We start from the raw sequence: 19206 nt of genomic DNA, 5'->3' as shown, positions 1-19206 counted from the left end.
AAATACCCTTCCGTATTTGTAAGAATGACATCAAGCAGTGAGCCAATGTGTACAGAAGTGCAACTGAGCTTTCAGGCCTTGATACTTGATCACTTTGCCACAGTAACAGTATTTTAAGTATAATGAAGAATGCATTGGTATAATGAAATATAAAAAAGTAAGAAAAATAGAACTTTGAGATTTAATAGTTTGGTTTCCAACTAGAAGAAAACTAACTTAAAAGCAAACAATCAAAAATTGTTTCAAACTTTGAAAATGCAGAAGCAAATAAACATGCACCAAAAAGAAGTGAACCTGACAATAGAATCTGGAATATTTGGGCAATTACACAATCGCCTTTAGAAGGAGAAACATTAGTGTGTGGGAACATGATTTGAACATCTTGGGAAACTATCTAAGTTCCAGAGAGGGACTTTCACTGGGTAAAAATACTAAATCCAGTGTCTCATATAGTATATGTCAAATAATGTTTAAAGGCCAATAATTTTTTTTTCTCTGACCTAGGTTGAGCTCAAGGGAAAAAAGCATAATCCTAAACATATGTTTGACCTCATATGGAATTTTGTCCTACCAACCTACACATGGAAAATGTATTTGTTTTAGGGACTTCTCTGATGGTCCAGTGGTTAAGAATCTGCCTTCCAATGCATGGAACATGGGTTCGATCTCTGGTCAGGGAACTAAGATCCCACATGCTATGGGGCACCTAAGGCTGCATGCTACAACTAGAGAGCTCTCATACCAGAACTAGAGAGAGCCCACACATCACAACTAGCACAGCCAAAAATATGATAAAATAAAATTTTTAAAAGAAAATGTACTTGTTTTATAATTTTTTTTAATAATTTTATTTATTTGGCTGCACTGGGTCTTAGTTGCAGGGGATCTTTAGCTGAACTTATGGGATCTAATTCCCTAACCAGGAACTGAACCCAGGATCCCTGCATTGACAGCACGGAGTCTTAGACATTGGACCACCAGAGAAGTCCTTGCAAGTTATTTTAATAGTCTGATGAGCTACAGCATCACAAAAAATAATTGAACAGTATCCCCATTGCCACATTTCCTGTCTCATGAGAGTGTCTAAGAATATTTAAAATTTTGTATTTTTAACACACTGTTTTTCAAGGTGTCAAACTAAAAACTGACAAGTCTTCCAATCAAGGAGCCACATACTTGGGGCATTTGGTCAGCTTGTGGTATTTGTGAGCAAGGTCCACAGCCTTCCGTCCTTGCTGAAAGGGGAAAGACCACAAAATTAAATTCCAGTGATTTCCCATTTTCTTTACTCCATTGAAAAGGTAATTTATTTCTTCTTTGGTAAAGTTTTTACGAATTCTTCTTTTCTCTGTAATTAATGAGAATTGTAGAATATATTAGTACTTGCTAAAAAAAGAGATCTTCTTGAGAATCAAATAAAAACTTATTCTAAGGATATGGATTATACAGTGAGAAAACTTCATGCCTGGGCAACTCATCATATGGAAATCCACTTCAAATGAAAACAAACAAACAAACTCTGAGTGCCTACTATCAACCTAGATGCTATTACTGTCATCCTGCAGTAATTGTAACAATCTTACGATAATCAAGAAACACAAAATTTTATAAACATTTGGTTGTTAACTCTCAACATTCCTGTGAAGACAGTTAACCACTTACCTATCTTACAGCTACGTTCTTCCCAAAGGGCTCCATAACTTCATAGAAAAGAATATCAACACTTGTTACTTTAATTATCATGCTTGATTAATATTTTTAAAGGATTAAGGGTCTTTTTTGAAATTTGACTTAAAGAACATGTTCTTCACCTATATAAGGGCTCAGCTTGATTAACAAAAAGCAAACAAAAAAAAAAACAGGCTGCACAAAGAGGAAGTTTTATCTGGTTTTTAGGGGTAATTTCTACAACAGAAAGAATACACAGTTGGTATCTGTAAACAAATATTTTCTAGTCATGATTACCAGGAAATAGTCTTCCTTTAAGGCTTTTAATTCATTGTTAATACTGATGAGGAGGAGTTTTTGTATTTCCAATTAAGGCTGCTATTCACTCTAATAGGACCTGGAATAACTGCTGGGACAACCTTAGAAAATCTTGCCTTTGCAGGTCAGGACTGTTAGTCCATCTCTCCTAAGATAGGAGCCACAGTTCAGATCTCTTAAATCAGAAGGGAAAAATCTTAGCAGCAGAAGGCCAAGATATCAATGAAACAATGTCTAATTATTACCGAATGGTATTGCTTAGAATGTGAGATCCATGAAGACGGGGATTTTGTCTGTTTCACTCACCATTATGTCCCCTGTGCCTAAAATTGTGTCGGACACACTGGAGGTAATCAATAATATTTGTTGAAAGAAAAAAAAGTTACTACTGGTAAAAAGTGTTTTTAAACTTATCACTGGGACTTCCCTGGTGGTACAGTGGATAGGAATCCACCTACCAGTGCAGGGGACATGGGTTCGATCTGTGGTCCAGGTAGATTCCACATGCCTCAGAGCAACTAAGCCAGCGTACCACAACTGCTGAGCTTGCGTGCTGCAACCACTGCAGCCTGTGTGCCTATACTCCGTGTTCCACAAGAGAAGCCACCTCAATGAGAAGCCCATGCATTGCAATAGAGAGTAGCCCTCGCTCTCTTCACAACTAGAGAGTGACTGCACACAGCAACGAAGATGAAGAGCAACCAAAAATAAAATCATATATATTTAAGATATTAAATATATTTTAAAAACTCATCAATTAAGTTACTTCTTACTTTTGGGTCTACTGGAAAACTGTAGTTCTCCGAGAAATAGATTATTTCAATTTCACTTGCTAAATGATCTCAAAACTCATTATAATCAGAACCAGATGGGTTATTATATCATTCAGGATATTGGGTCCTGGGGTTGTTCATGTAGAGCCCATCCCCACTTTTCCACTGCAGTTGCCATTTCACTGACTTCTAACTTAAATTAACATCCGTGCCCAACTCTTCAAAGGTTTCTGCAGCAGAGTAGTGGGCAGCCTAGAAGGGGAAACAGCTCTCTACATCACAAGGCTCCCTTCTGTGGCTTCTTTAGTGCTCTTTTTTATACTGATTGGGCATTAAAAGAAAACAAGGGGAAGAAAATAGCAGGGAAAAGTAGGCAAGAAGACTCTGTTTTAGCCACTTATTTTTCAGTCCATCCTAAAAGAGCCTTGTCCCCAAGACTCTTTTAAATACTTAGATGCTGCAATGGTCCCTTCTCAAAAGAATAGTCTCAAATTTGACTGTAACCTATAACCAAATGAAAGGTAATGAATGTCTCTAGCATGAAAGGGAAATTTATTAAGAGGGGGAACACAGTACATCAAATATTCCTGGCCTGCTTGTAAAAGAGATATGCATGCATACTAAGTTGCTTCAGTCATGTCCCACTCTTTGTGATCCCATGGACTGTAGTCTCCCAGGTTCCTTTGTCCATGGGATTCTCCAAGCAAGATTAATGGAGTGGGTTGTGATGCCCTCCTCCTGGGGATCTTCCTGACCCATGTCTCCTGCCTTCACAGGCAGGTTCTTTACCACTAGTGCCACCTGGGAAGCCCCATAAGAGATATAAGACCAATCTAATCACTACCTCCTCAAGATGCCTAAATCTGAAACAAAGCAGGCCAACTTATTATTTGATTTTAACTAAGCAGTTCTAACCTACAAAAAAGATGTAGGTGTTTATGAGTTGAAAATGATCCTAACAGTATTTAGGATCCCTTTGTATAATCAATATATAGGAATGCTGCTGCTGCTGCTGCTAAGTCACTTCAATCGTATCTGACTCTGTGCAACCCCATATATAGGAATAGTTATGTATGTTTCATGAGGTTCTGCAAATGACTTTACTATGAAAAATGATTGTCGAATATTTTTAGTTGTTTTATATTTGCTTTTAAGACATGCTATTGAAGAAATTCTATTGTTAATTTGATGCCAACTCCTTGTCAAAGACAAGATTTCCAACTGCAACATTTCTATGGAAAGATATGTATTTTCTAACAGTTTCTACAGAAAATATTACTTCAAAAAGTGGGCTACCCTATACTGGTACTGCACTTGATTTTAATTTATACACAGAAATATTAATCTTGAAAAACACCCAGTTATAAAAGGTAAATTTGAAATTTCTTTCAAGGTTTTGGCAGTGAAAATGGCCAAACAAAAGTGAGTGGCAAAATGTTTCCTGGATGGATCCAGTCCAGATCTCTTCACAATAAATAACAGAATGACTCTATAGTTACTAATGGCTATTAATTTCTAGGTTACTTTGACAAGTAATGTACTCAATTGCTTACTCTTATTCTGCAGGTACTAATTCTATACGAACAGAAGAAAATGGTAATGTTCTTTAAGTCTCATGATAAATTTGAAATGGTGATAAACCTGAACTGTTAATTCTGTAGTTTAATAAAAACTCCTATAAATTAACTCATAGTTTGAGAAGTATATTAATTTTTAAGCAGGGATCTAAGCTTTATACTATTTGTCTCTTCAATTTTGATTATTTGAAGTGCTAAAATAGAAATGTGATACAGAGGAATGAACTGGGGGTTCTGGAGAAAGACAAACTTGCATTTGAATCTAAGTTCTGCCATTTGCTCACTGGTAAATTTTGGCTATTCAGGGATTTTCCTATTGCTATGCAACCTAAAAGAAAAGAAAGTAAAGTGGAAATAAAGTAATACCTTATCTTATGATTTTATTTTATGAAATAAAGGAAATAATATCTATAAAATACCTAATACATAATGGGTTCTTAATAGATGTTAAGTTTTCTCCTGCTCCTTCCCCAGCTAGAAAGCAAGAGATTAGCAGGTGGCATGAGGAAGGGAGAAGGGAAACTTCTTTTATCAGGAAATATGACTCTTATCAGAGCCAAGGGTTATTATTTAGAAGCCATTAATGATGTGACTGAGAACAATCATTGAGCTGTTCTGTTTCAGGAATATATAAAATTTATATTTATTTAAAAATTAAGTATATTCACTTATTCTTCCAGGGGTAGTAGATTCACTACTGAGTTGACGTCTTCTACGTGGGGTCAGCAGAATTTCTGAAAAATACGAAAACATTTAGCCTACTTAGAGTATTAATCTGAGTAGTATCACATCAATTCCATTAGTATGATATTTCCTTTTTCCCCCTTCTAATGGGACTCCTTAGGTGGATTAGGAAGAATTTTTAAACCACCAGAGACTAAATCTACTCCCTGGGAACATTTTAAATCATGGTTGCTCAGAGACAGATTTTCTTTTCAACACTTTTTGTACCCTTTAGCTTTCAATATACTTAACGTTCTAGATCATAGTTCAGAAGGTACAGTCATAATTACAGTTTTAAAACTACTGAATTAATTACTTTTGTTACAGATAAGTGATTTCCTTAGTTCACTTTTATATCTGTCTTCAGCTTCCACAATGGCTTTGTGACGATCACATTGGTATGGGCAACAGTGCAAGAGCTTGCTAAAATTTCGACTATTCAGGGATTTTCCTACTGCTATGCAACCTAAAAGAAAACAAATTAAAATGATGCATAGATGTTATAAAATATTTAATAACAAATTTATGAAAGCAAATATCACTTAAGTGAATCAGGAAGTTAATTATAAATACATCAAGAAACTCAAAGCCACATCGTATGAAAGAGTAAAGACAATAAATATAATACAGGGAAACAAGTGTTGCCACAGAGGTGTAAACACTTATGGTGATATAGGAAAGGAACGTCTAGCTTGGTCTAATTCTGAGCAGGAGTCACTGTCAGGAAGATATCCAAAAGAAGTGACCCTTAGGCTCCGTCATCTTTTTTTTTTTTTAATATTATGGAACAGTTAAAATACATGAGAATGAATGGAAAAGAATAATGAACCACCATGTATCCATCATCTAGCTTCAACTATTCTTAACTCATGGCCAATCATATTTTATCTCCCTCTACCTATGCAACTCTGCCTTTTGTGCACACTGGATTATGAAGCCTGGAAGTTGCATTTGAGTATTATTTCAGATGCATTCTTAACAGATAAGAACTCTTTTTAAAAAGTACTTATTTTGTCTTATTTTTTTAAACGGCAAAACCACTATCACACCTAAAAAAATTTATGTTTAAGTAATCTAATATCCAGTCAGTGCTCAAATTTCCCCATCATTTAAAAACTTTCTCTTTATGGTCGGTTTATTTGAATCATGATTCAAATAAGGTCAACCATTACATTCAGCTGATATGTCTCTTGAGTTTCTTTTAATCTATCAATTCTCCTCTCTTCCCCTTTGTCATTTGCCTGTTGGAGACACCAGGTCATTTGTAATGTGCAAGTTCCCAAAGTTGGGGTTTTTCTGATTACATCCTAGTTGTATCCTTTAAAATGTTCCTGTGTGCCCAAGAAACTGTAAAGTAGATCTAGATGACTAATCAGATTCAGATTAAGTTGTTTTTAGTAGAATTCCTCACAGGTAGTACTGTGGACTTCTAACTGCATCGTATTAACAGACACATAAAGTCTGACTATCTTTTTTTAAATTTTAACATTGATCAGTAGCTTCAGGTAATGTTAGCCACATCTATAAGGTACTCTATTTGCCTGTCACCTAAAGGAAAAGTTAGCCAGACAGAAAGTTGGCAGGGATGAGGACATTTTAAGTACAAAGAACATGTGCAAAAGCACAGAAGAGTGAGAAAGTGTAGTGTGTTCAGATAATCACAGGTGTCGTGTGTGGCTGGAGTACACGTATGAGAAGTGTGGGAGAAAAGTTGAGGCTGGTAAGGGTTGCCAGGGGCCAATCAACAAGAGTCTTGAGAACCATCCTAAGGATTTTAGCTATCTTCAAGTCAATGGGAGAACGGAGGGATATTTATCAAGCAGGAATATGATGTAATTTGTCTAACAGAAAGCTCAGCTGAAAAGTAAGAGAATCAGTTGAGGGGTAACTTAAATAGTCCAGAAAACAAATGTAGAGATTCTGAAATAACAACATTTTCTGGGAGAAGGCAGAGATTTCTGAGGTAAAATTGATGAATAATGAGCTATTAGGGTAAAAGAGACGTTTAGGACAATGCTTTATTGACTATGCCAAAGCCTTTGACTGTGTGGATCACAATAAACTGTGGAAAATTCTGAGAGAGATGGGAATACCAGACCACCTGACCTGCCTCTTGAGAAATCTGTATGCAGGTCAGGAAGCAACAGTTAGAACTGGACATGGAACAACAGACTGGTTCCAAATAGGAAAAGGAGTGCATCAAGGCTGTATATTGCCACCCTGCTTATTTAACTTATATGCAGAGTACATCATGAGAAATGCTGGACTGGAAGAAACACAAGCTGGAATCAAGATTGCCGGGAGAGATATTAATAACCTCAGATATGCAGAAGACATCACCCTTATGGCAGAAAGTGAAGAGGAACTAAAAAGCCTCTTGATGAAAGTGAAAGAGGAGAGTGAAAAAGTTGGCTTAAAGTTCAACATTCAGAAAACGAAAGATCATGGCATCTGGTCCCATTTCATAGGAAATAGATGGAGAAACAGTGGAAACAGTGTCAGACTTTATTTTGGGGGGCTCCAAAGTCACTGTACATGGTGACTGCAGCCATGAAATTAAAAGGTGCTTACTCCTTGGAAGAAAAGTTATGACCAACCTAGATAGTATATTCAAAAGCAGAGACATTAGTTTGCCGACTAAGGTCCGTCTAGTCAAGGCTATGGTTTTTCCAGTGGTCATGTATGGATGTGAGAGTTGGACTGAGAAGGCTGAGCGCCAAAGAACTGATGCTTTTGAACTGTGGTGTTTGAGAAGACTCTTGAGAGTCCCTTGGACTGCAAGGAGATCCAACCAGTCCATTCTGAAGGAGATCAGCCCTGGGATTTCTTTGGAAGGAATGATGCTAAAGCTGAAACTCCAGTACTTTGGCCACCTCATGCGAAGAGTTGACTCATTGGAAAAGACTCTGATGCTGGGAGGGATTGGGGGCAGGAGAAGAGGACGACAGAGGATGAGATGGCTGGATGGCATCACTGACTCGATGGACGTGAGTCTGAGTGAACTCCGGGAGTTGGTGATGGACAGGGAGGCCTGGTGTGCTGCGATTAATGGGGTCGCAAAGAGTTGGACACGACTGAGCGACTGATCTGAACTGAACTGAGGACAATGCTCAGTTGTGATGGATCGAATGGCAGAGTCTGGAATAAGCATGGCACATTTCTGGTAGAATGAATGTGCAGTAAAATTTTACAAGTGGAAGAAGAACAAAATTCCACACAGTTTTGAAAGCCAGGCAGAGAGATTGATTTGGTGAGTTACAGAGAAGCACTGAGGGTTCTTTACCCTGGTAACATGATGAAAAGCACATGAGGAAGAGAAGTTAATAGCAATATGCATGACTTGGGGGTTGGTGAGACTTGAGACTGAAAGACTGCTACAGAGTTGCTGGAGTAATTGAGGCATGAAGGAAAAGAGGCCTGTGTGAGAAAGAAAGAAAGAACCAAATCTGATAGACTAGAAATAGGGGGTGTAAGGAGAAAAGATAGTTATAAATGACTCAATGTTTGAAATCTGGGGGCCAGAAGAATAGTGGCAATATTAACGAAAATGAAGACGCTGGAGGGAGGGCAGTTTAAAGACGGAGAAAGTTGTGTTTTGAATATATTAAACTTGAAATAATAAGATATTAAAGTGAGTATGTCCTGGATACAGCTGGAAATGGCAGAATGTAGCTATAACCCAAGGTACAAGTGAAGTGTGGAGATACAGATTTGAAAATCATTGGTAAAATGAGAGATGATACCACAAAAGTATATGTTGCAGCAGAGTTGAGTAAGTGCTTTAAATTATTTAGTGGGTGAAGTATCTGCAGAAATTTGGCAGAAGGAAAAAGATCAAGGAATAACAGATGGCTCAGTAGTAATGAATCTGCCTGCCAATGCAGGAGACACAGAGACACAGGTTCGATCCTTGGTCAGGAAGATCCCCTGGAGGCGGAAATGGCACACCACTCCAGTATTCTTGTGTAGGAAATTCCATGGACTGAGGAGCCTGGCAGGCTATAATCCTGCAGAGAGTTGGACATGAGTGGTGGAAGATAGAAGAACAGTAGTATTTTGAGCCTAATGTGGAATAGCCTCAATTTTCTCCAAAGGGCAGAGTGCAACAATAAGAGTAAACAAAGAGCAAATACTTGGATATGAAGAAGAAGGATGGAGTAAGCACTGAGGACCCTGAAGAAAAAAGAAACAATGGGACATGGAACACTAGAAAAACTTATAAACTAACTATAAATATATAAATAGGTAATGCTTATGATTTTCAGAACATAATCCAGAATATATATCTATTTATTGACTCTCTGAAAATACAAAAAATGTTTACCTTACTCAGTAAAGCTAAACTTATAGATGGTGACAAAAAGAGAATAATAAGGTAATTTTTAAAAACTATTAGCTGTGTTGACGCATATGAACAAATATTGGGAACACAGGTTACTGTAGATAAAAGGTATTAATTTGAATTTTTTATGACACCCATGATTGTTATTTCTCCAAAGGGAATGAAGTTTAAATCACACTGGTAGAACAATTACAAATTCTAGTTAACTTATATCATATAAACTTTAATTATGAAACAATTACAATTAAAAAAATACTTACCTGAGCATCTATACCTCAACATTTTGGAACAACTGTCTGTTTCTAGAAAACTGATGACTTCTTTATTTATTATATCTGAACATAATGTAAATGGATCTGGAGAAAAAATTGCAAAATGCAAGGTATTTTTGATTAGTAAAAAGTATGTGACATTTACAAGATTTATTAATTCTGAAAATTTTTATCAACTGTAGCCCAGGACTACACATCCAGTCATCCTAGTGGATAAACAGAAAGGTTCTGGATATTAACAAAAGGTGACTGAAGCACTTAGTTTAGAAAGAGAAGTAAAGGCATGGCTTGTATGTAAGAGAGAAGATATACCAACGTACATTTTTAGCTATATTAATCACTTGAATATGTTCAACAATCAAAGAAGAAACATTTTTAGTCATACCTGTTACTGGTAACTGCTGCTTTGTGTTTTTGGCAATAGGAGTTGGGTGTTTAAAAATATGGTCTCTAAAAGAAAACAGACACAAGATTACTATAAGTAAACACTGGTGTGTGAACAAATGTTTCTATATAAGCAGAGTTTGGCAGACAGAAGGAGCTGGCACCAGGATCTACCAAAACCCACCAAATTCTGCCAAAGTATGGTATTCAGCAGTTACATATAACCTTGTTTCTAAAAGTGGAGTCAACTATTATATATAAATAGATAATAAGGACCTACAGTATAGAATGGGAAACTAGATTCAATATCTTGGAGTAATGTATAATGGAAAAGAATCTGAAAAAGAATAGTAAGTGAATCATTGCTGTACAGCTGAAACACTGTAACTGTAACATCAACTCTGCTTCAATTTGAAAAAAAAAAAAGTGGAGTTAAACAAGACTCCAAAGGGCAATAATACTGATGTCAGCAGAAACATGGGGGGGGGAGAGGAAAATAGGAAAGAAGAAAAGCAAAAAAGAGGAAATAACAAATTCAGTGGGCCAGAGGGCAAGAATGCTGGCACAAGAGCATATCTCACTAATTCCCAATTCTACATCCCTAAGAAATCAAGTTAAAATTACATGAAGAATGGTTTGGAAAAGGAAAAAGGGAATGTGATGATATAATCTATCTTTTTAACACTTGGTTTACCCTACAACCTCCCAAAACATAGCAGCATCCTCTTCAGTCTCCCTCATAGTCCAGTAACTATCAGAAGAGCAGAACACAAGAAAGGTTCTAGGAAGAAAGGCTATGATTCCAGGTCCAGCCCTATAGGCTACCCGTGAAGGAGAAAGAACATGTACTGGAGAGGAGGTACAGGGAACAAATGAAAAGGTGAGCCTAAACCAGATCTTAATCGCACCTTACCCCCATTTATCAAATTAAACTTACAAAGTGGCTTTTGCCAAATTGCCAATTGATTATCAACGTGTGCATCGTTATTTCAGCTACAGACATTCAGTTTAAGTTTTCTGAGTATCCCTTCTAAATTCAAATCTGACTATGCCATTTGATTTAAAATTGTCAATGGCTCCTTATACCATATAAGTTAAAACAGAAAATCTTGCATATGACATGCCAGACCCTAAATGAATTGGCCAAGACTGTCCCGTCCAAACCCCTTTCCCAAAAATTCCTACATTAGGTTCCTCCCCAAAACCATATTTTGTCATTTCTGTATCCCAGTGCTTAAGAGTATAGCACATTGTACTACATGCACACACACACAAATGCTGAATAAGTAAATAAAAGTTAGAAACAATTATTAAATTATACCTTGACTGAGAAACAAAGTTCTTTTTTTCAGAAGTTGTTTCTTCACATAGGTTTTGTTTGCAGCTTGAATTGGCTGTACATAAAGTCTTATTTTGCCCAGTCTCCCTATAACAAGCATTAACTGGATTTGCACTTCTTAACTCCATCTTTACTTGATCATCATTTGTACATGCTTTAGACATGACTTTATGGGACTTAGAACCATGTAGCTTTCTAGCCTGGCTTTTATCTTTATCCTCTGCTTTGGGAACACCACTGCTGCTATCTGCATGGAAGTGTTTCAGTGTATCTTGAATATTTATGTTCACAGATGAAACATTATTGTTATAATTCTCTCCTTGTATATTTTCCTATAATATAAAAATATAAATAATTTCAAAATAATCATTTGTTTTATAATCCAAATTACATTCCCTTTAAATAATGCATAAAAAGTTTATGATTGTCAATAGAATATACATTATAAAAGATGAAGTTTACATTAGGGAGAAAGGGGAGAATATTTATTAAATGATTTGGGGACATTTGGGTAGTCAGATGGGAACATATATCTCACAATTTACACAAAAATAAAGTCAAAATAAATCATGTATGAATAGTTTCAAGCAGTTCAAACACCTGTTGTTCAAGGGTCAACTATTACTTCTCCATTCTTTCTCTTTCTCAAACCCTTACTATATAAATGATAGATCTCGTGACTCTATCCTCCATGTTTCTTATTTTTTCAGTCATTACCTCCACTTTTTAAAATATTTATTTTAAGCTGCTTTACAGTTGTGGCACCTAGGCTCTCTGTAGTTGTAGAGACCAAGGTTCTGGAGGGCCTGGGCTCTGCCGTCTGCAGCAGGAAGGCTCTCTAGTAGTGAAGGCCAGGCTTAATGCCCCCATGGAATGTGGGATCTTAATTCCCTGACCAGGAATTGAACCTGCATCCATTGTATTGGAAGGCGGACTCTTAACCACTGGACCACCAGGGAAGTCCTTCATTTTCACTTTTTAAAAATATTTTTTTTCTGTGTTCAAGGATGATTCCTCAAGTATTACTGCTGCTAAGTCACTTCAGTCGTGTCCGACTCTGTGAGACCCCAGAGACGGCAGCCCACCAGGCTCTGTCGTCCCTGGGATTCTCCAAGCAAGAACACTGGAGTGGGTTACCATTTCCTTCTCCAATGCATGAAAGTGGAAAGTGAAAGTGCAGTTGCTCAGTCATGTCCGACTCTTAGCAACCCCATGGACTGCAGCCCACCAAGCTCCTCCATCCATGGGATTTTCCAGGCAAGAGTACTGGAGTGGGGTGCCATCGTGAATTTTAAATTTAAAACCATAAAAATAAAAAGTAAATTTGTAAGAAAAATATTTTACCCTCAAACCTCTATTATTAAAAACATTTTGAAAAAAGTTCTGTATTATTTGAAACAAAAAAGCCAACCTCATTTCCTTTTGTTTCAAGTTCTTCTATTCTGTGTAAAATTTCCTTTGCTTTCTTCCAGTAATCTTCAAGATTCTTCTCTTTCATATTTATGTCCTTTAAATGCTCTTCATTTTTATCAAAAGAATATTCTCCTAGACTTAGAGATAACTTCTCACCTTTGTAATATGGAAAAAAAATTGTGAGTTTATCCATTACTAGAAATGCTATTTGAACACTTTAAATAAGGACAAACTCATACCCCACAACCCCTTCTCTAAATTTTGCACATCCAAACCATCTTAACTTGCCTAATTGGTACTGAAAATAAGTGGAAAGAAACTGTGTGGCAGAAGCTGAGGACCTGAAGAGTCATAAAATAGACTTTACTTTTCAGAATTATAGGGAAAAAGTAGCATGAAAACATGTTATACCAGGCATACAAACATGCTTAAGTTTATGGCTACTGGTTTTAAAGTATTTTTTTAAACACAGTTTCCACAACTGTGTTATAGGTTCCGTTCTATAATTTTAAAATTTTTTACGTATTATGGCTGCAATTTTTCTTTCAAAAGACCAAACTCCTTTTCATGGCTATTTCCTCTATGCTCCAGCCATCAATTCTTAGATGCACCAGGTTCTCTCCTCTCACAGGACCTTTATGCCTCACTGTTGCTTATGGTTGAGACACTGGACCAAAACAAACTCCCTTCTTTTCACCTAATTAACTCTAATTCAGATCTCAGGTGAAGAATCACTTCCTCCCAAAGCCTGTTCTGCTCTCAGTCTAGGTCACCGTCTTTTATTACAGGTTAGGATCTGTGCTCCATCCACTCTTAACCTTTGCATTAATTTATAATAATATATTTATTTACTTCCTATTTCTCTAGTTAAACTAAGTTCTAAGAGCACACAGACTGCTATATCTTATCACTGACTCCCTAAAGCCTAGCAGTGCTGCTGCTGCTGCTAAGTCGCTTCAGTCGTGTCCGACTCTGTGCAACCCCATAGACGACAGCCCACCAGGCTCCCCTGTCCCTGGGATTCTCCAGGCAAGAACACTGGAGTGGGTTGCCATTTCCTTCTCCAATGCATTAAAGTGAAAAGTGAAAGGGAAGTCGCTCAGTCGTGTCCGACCCTCAGCAACCCCATGGACTGCAGCCTTCCAGGCTCCTCTATCCATGGGATTTTCCAGGTAAGAGTACTGGAGTGGGGTTCCATTGCCTTCTCGTGTCCGACTCCTTACGACCCCATGGACTGTAGCCTACCAGGCTCCTCCGTCCATGGGATTTTCCAGGCAAGAATACTGGAGTAGGTTACCATTTCCTTCTCCAGGGGATCTTCCCCACCCAGGGATTGAAATGGTCTCCCACATTGTAGGCAGAAGCTTCACTGTCTGAGCCACCAGGGAAGTCCAAGCCTAGCACAGTGCCTGACAAGAGGCATTCAAATATTTTTTAAATAAATAAATGAACATACTTTATGATTTAATCCTAAGTCACCTGTAGCCCTCCGATTTAAGTCCTACAACTAAATCTGTCCACAGTGCATTAAATAAGTGAATTATATATACTGTTGCTCCCTTCCATAGAAGCTTTTATATGCTGTAATACTCTAGCTGTCATGTCAAAATTATATAATCTACTTTTCAAATATAAGAAGAGGCTGGGAGCTAAAGGGGCTTGGTTCATCAAAGTAAATTCAAAAGTAAAAAGTAAATTCATCAAAGTAAATTTGAAAGTAAATTCTCTTTCAAAAACTTTAGTAGGTATTTTTTTAAGTAATAGTAAACTTACTAATTTTTTTGCAGTTGTGAAGCACGAAAGTGGCAGCTTTGTTTAGTTCCTCACTCTGAGATTCAGTTAAGGCTTGTATCATGAGTGGAAGACCATTGTTTTTAAAAAAGTCATACTGATTTTCCTCTGGAAAACACATCAAAAATTAAAGTAGAAAATAGTTATTTCATCTTTTTTTTGGCCGTACCATGGGGCTTACGAGATCTTGGTTCCCCAACCAGAGATCAAACTGATAGTGAAAGTGCCAAGTCCTAACCACTGGACCATCATGGAATTCTGAGAGTTATTTTATCTTAAACTATATGCATAAGGTCATAGTTCTTTCTTGTGATAATTATCAACATAGTTCAAATTTTAAAATATAGAAAAACAAAGTTTCAAAAGTATTTTCAATTTAGAAAATAATCTACTTACATAAGATACCTACGTCTCCTAAGTGATAATCTGTGAAATACAGCCACAGAGTAGTGTCATAAGAGTAAATGAACTATCCTCACTTGGTTTTTAAAAAAAGGTTTAATTGCCAATTATACCGCAATTAAAAAATAAAAATTAATAATTTTAAAGGCACAGTAAACCCTAAATTATATACAGGTGAAGAGAAAGTATAGAGAAATAAATGAATGGAGAGAATAGAAAATGAGGGAAGAGAGAGCAGAAGAAGCAAGAAAGCACAAAGAAAGGGAAGTGGAAATGTGGGAGGAGGAGAGACAGAAAAGTGAAGAAGGTTGGAAAGGAGGCAAGTGAAATGGCAGGAAACTGGAGAGGGAAAAAATGAAAGGGGAAGAGAAAAAACAGGAGAGAATGATAAATAGAGAAAGAAAGATAGAACTTTTGAAGGTTTTCAACAAGGGAGAACAGAATCATATCTGTGCAGCAATGTGAGGAGTAGAATGAAAAAACAGAGACGGAAGAGGACACAAGGAGGATTCTCTTGCAAAAACACTGATGAAAGATGTTGAGGGGCTGAGGGCTTAAATTGGGAAAGTAGCACTGGAATTGAGCAGAAAATGCTAAGGAAGGATAAACAGATGTATTAATAGAACCGCAGGTCTTAGTGACTGAATGAACACCATGGATGAAGAAGGATGAGGAGCAATGAATGACTGGCTAGGGGACTAGGAGAAAGGCAACAGTACTCTTAAGCTGGGGAGGAAACAACCGTATATTTTCACTCTACTGTTTTAATAAACATGCTAAATAAATCCAGTACTTACCACAATCCTCTGTACAATGACCAAGAGTAAGTATGACACTAAATTTTTCTCCTGAATCCAGACTGTCAAGAAGCAGCAATGCCAGAAGTTTTGAAACAATGTGGTACTTGGATAATACAACACCAAAAGTAGCTTAAAAAGGGGGAAAAAAGAGCAAGTACAAACTTACAGCTTATCCCTACCTATATATATAGTATTTTCCAGATATTTACACATACTATTTTTCAGATCTTATCCTGGGAGAATGATATTATATATCTACATAGTATCTAAAATTCACATCTCATATAACATGCAATATATAACTATAAACAAATGCATTATAATAAGGTGGAAGCTTATAAAGCCCTCAATAATTCCTCTTCCCATACTAAAGACATTATACTAAAGCAAATTTTTTGAAGAATGCTTTCTGCTAAGTTGTCCTGTAGAGTGTTGTGAATATGAAATAATAATACTATCTTCCCTAAAAGCTGCTTACTCTCACCTTACATACCTTGTCTCATCTAGACTGACAGCATAGACCTTCCTATGTAATCAATTCCTGCCTGTCACTGAAACACACTACTAACTGGTCATGGTTCTATTGATGTTAATGATGCAGTGAGGCATACTTGAATCTATACTGAGATGTAAAAAATTCAAGAAGTCTACCATTTTAAACTACACTTCTCATGTTTTTTTTTTTTTTCTTCCAGTTTTTAAAAACAGAGTTCAGAGTCCAGCAGTCCTGACAGCAACAAAAAGGTTGTGAATTCCTCAGAGGACTATGTGATAATCATTTTTTTTAATCTCTAGAGCTTACATAGAGCCTAGCACATAACTGAATTTTTAAAAAATGATCTACCATTTTTTCCAGTTATTTATGAATCTCAAGAACTGCTTATTACAAAGATTTGTGGACTATCATTCTTCAATATTTGTACATGTGAGAAGCAGCCATGAGTTCTAGTCTGATTTGGCCACTCACTGGTTATGGTAGGATAAGTCCAACTCATACTTACCAGATAGAGGCATACCTTAATTCTTTATGTCATTTTTTAAAATCTATAGTCATGAGTTCTAGTCTGGTTCAGCCACTCACTAGTTATGGTAGGATAAGTCCCTCTCATACTTATTGGATAGAGGCATACCTTAATTCTTTATCTCATTTTTAAAAATCTATAAATTGGACTTTCCATTCCCTATGTCTCCAAAATGTCCCTTGATTTCTCATCTAATCTTTTTCATTTAATGCTGCTTTTTAAGTGAAACAAAGATTTAGGACTGGTAGACTCTTCTCTTGATTCTGTCATCAAACCTGAAATCAGAAGACCTAGATTTGAATCCTTAAGGATGTCATAACCTCCATGAGAAAATAAGGAGTTGGACTAGATAATTTCTAAGTCTCTCTCCCACTTATGAGAAACTAGAAGTCCAATCCTTATTTGTGTTCAATCTACCATTTCAACACTCACCATGCCAAATTCAAACAAAATGCAACTGTGGAAAAATTACTAAGCATTTTCACTCACGATTATCAGCAATGCATGCATCCACTGTCTTTGTCACCACCACTGCAAGTTTAGCACTGAAAGGAGTCTTGTGTGAATCAGATTCCAGTTGCACAAGAACTTGAGACAATACATCCAGTCCACCCACAGATATAAAGTATTTCTGAACATAAGCTTAAGAATAAAGTAGCAGAACTATTAATACTTCAAATAAGACAAGTATATGGTTTCATTAAATTAACTTGTACTAAATATAACATTAACTTGACTTTAAAAAATACTTACTAAAAATCCCAAATTAAAGAATGAAAAATCTAATCCTTACCTGTGCATATACATAATCACAAGATTGATTCTATTTACTTATATAAGAAACTCATTTCAACATAGTACAACCATATGTTTAGTACAGTACTTCTTTCCTGTATGTTAGGCATCTCATTTCATTGATCACGAACTGGTAAATTTTGCAAGAATGATATTAAACTCAAGTCCTACAAGAGCTATAGATTCATTCATTTAGCTTGGTATTACAACCAGCAAGCTGTCTATTTTCTGAATTCCAAAATAACTCATTCCTCAGATTGGCTAAATCAACAAAAAACAAAGTAATTTAACTGTTTAAAAAAAACCCCACATATTTCATCCATCTTATTTAACTAAGCCTAATTCTTTTACTTCTTAGATCATAAAAGTATAACATATTACTGAGAGTCATAACAACTATTCCAAGCAAAGATTCGATGACAGATACATTTTTTAAAAGCCTTCAGTCTTTTGTTCCCTTGTTGAAAATGATTCTGATGGGAAAGTACCCCATGGGTCTATGCATTCAATAGTCTCTATAGCCCCTATCCCAGCAGCGGACATATAATCAATGGATATATGGGCTAATGATTATAATTCTGTGATACACCTTCTTCCCAGTCTACCCTAGAACCACAAATTGAGCCAGGATGATTTAAACACAAAAAGTACTTTTTATATTAAAATTGTTTAATAAAACACAAAGCTCTTAATCTAAAAAAAATCATGTTCAAAAATTTCTATATCTGGGAACAGACTGTTAGGAAATGTTATTTAAGGATATGTAAACAGTTTCTCCAGTTTCAGTTTCTCCAGTTTCCCTGTGGCTTAGATAGTAAAGAATCTGCCTGCAGTGTGGGAGACCGGGGTTCTATCCCTGAGTCAGGAAGATCTCCTGGAAAAGGAAATAGCAACCCACTCCAGTATTCTTGCCTGGAAAATTCCATGGACAGAGAAGCCTGGTAGGCTATAATCCTGCAAAGAGTCAGATACGACTGGTGCCACAAAGAGTCAGACATGGTTGACCAATTTTTATTCATTTATTCAAACATTTTCAGTATTACAGGGACTCCAAAATAGGTTTTACTAAAAAGTATTTTCAATTATATTCTATGTAATGAAAAGTTGTACTTATAAGCAGAACATCCTAGTCTACATTGTACAGAGTATTTAAAATTGTTGTTCAGTCACTAAGTCGTGTTCAACTCTTTGCCACCCCAGACTGCAGCATGCCATGCTTCCCTGTCCTTCACTATCTCCCAGAGTTTGCTCAAACTCATGTCTGTTGAGTTGATGATGCCTCTAATCTATTTCATACCAATCCACTGACAGTAATAGGTCCTATATGTATCATTCATTTAAGCTGGTATTTAAAGAAAGAGGAAATGTCAAAGCATCATGGAAATAGGTTTCAATTTTTGAAATTATATAGAGATATGTTCCTTTGCATGTGAGCATGTGAAAGACAACTATTTGCTTTAAATATCTGAATATAGATATACCACTAGCAATGTGTGAGAAAGTTCTAGTTGTTCCACAACCTCAATATTTAATGTCACTAGCCTTTTTACTTTTAGTCATGCTAGTGACTGTATAGTGATACCTCCT

At 36.4% G+C, this 19206-nt stretch overlaps 1 protein-coding gene across 1 annotated transcript in view; it reads right to left on the bottom strand.

The window, feature by feature from the left end:
• Positions 1-872: 872 nt before the first annotated feature.
• TERB1 (telomere repeat binding bouquet formation protein 1) overlaps positions 873-19206 on the bottom strand; it is a 29463-nt gene continuing 11129 nt past the window's right edge. The window contains exons 8-17 of the mRNA XM_040254119.1: positions 17314-17466; positions 15800-15931; positions 14583-14708; positions 12808-12965; positions 11379-11728; positions 10059-10123; positions 9662-9757; positions 5376-5525; positions 5005-5070; positions 873-1348 (exon numbers count right to left, since the gene is read on the bottom strand). Of these exons, the coding sequence (XP_040110053.1) occupies positions 1161-1348; positions 5005-5070; positions 5376-5525; positions 9662-9757; positions 10059-10123; positions 11379-11728; positions 12808-12965; positions 14583-14708; positions 15800-15931; positions 17314-17466 (1484 nt within the window). The 3' untranslated portion in view covers positions 873-1160. The remainder of the gene's footprint in view (positions 1349-5004; positions 5071-5375; positions 5526-9661; positions 9758-10058; positions 10124-11378; positions 11729-12807; positions 12966-14582; positions 14709-15799; positions 15932-17313; positions 17467-19206) is intronic.

This window comes from Oryx dammah, unplaced genomic scaffold, assembly GCF_014754425.2.
Source record: "Oryx dammah isolate SB20612 unplaced genomic scaffold, SCBI_Odam_1.1 HiC_scaffold_13, whole genome shotgun sequence".
NCBI lineage: Eukaryota > Metazoa > Chordata > Mammalia > Artiodactyla > Bovidae > Oryx > Oryx dammah.
This window is presented reverse-complemented; position numbering and strand designations above follow the sequence as displayed.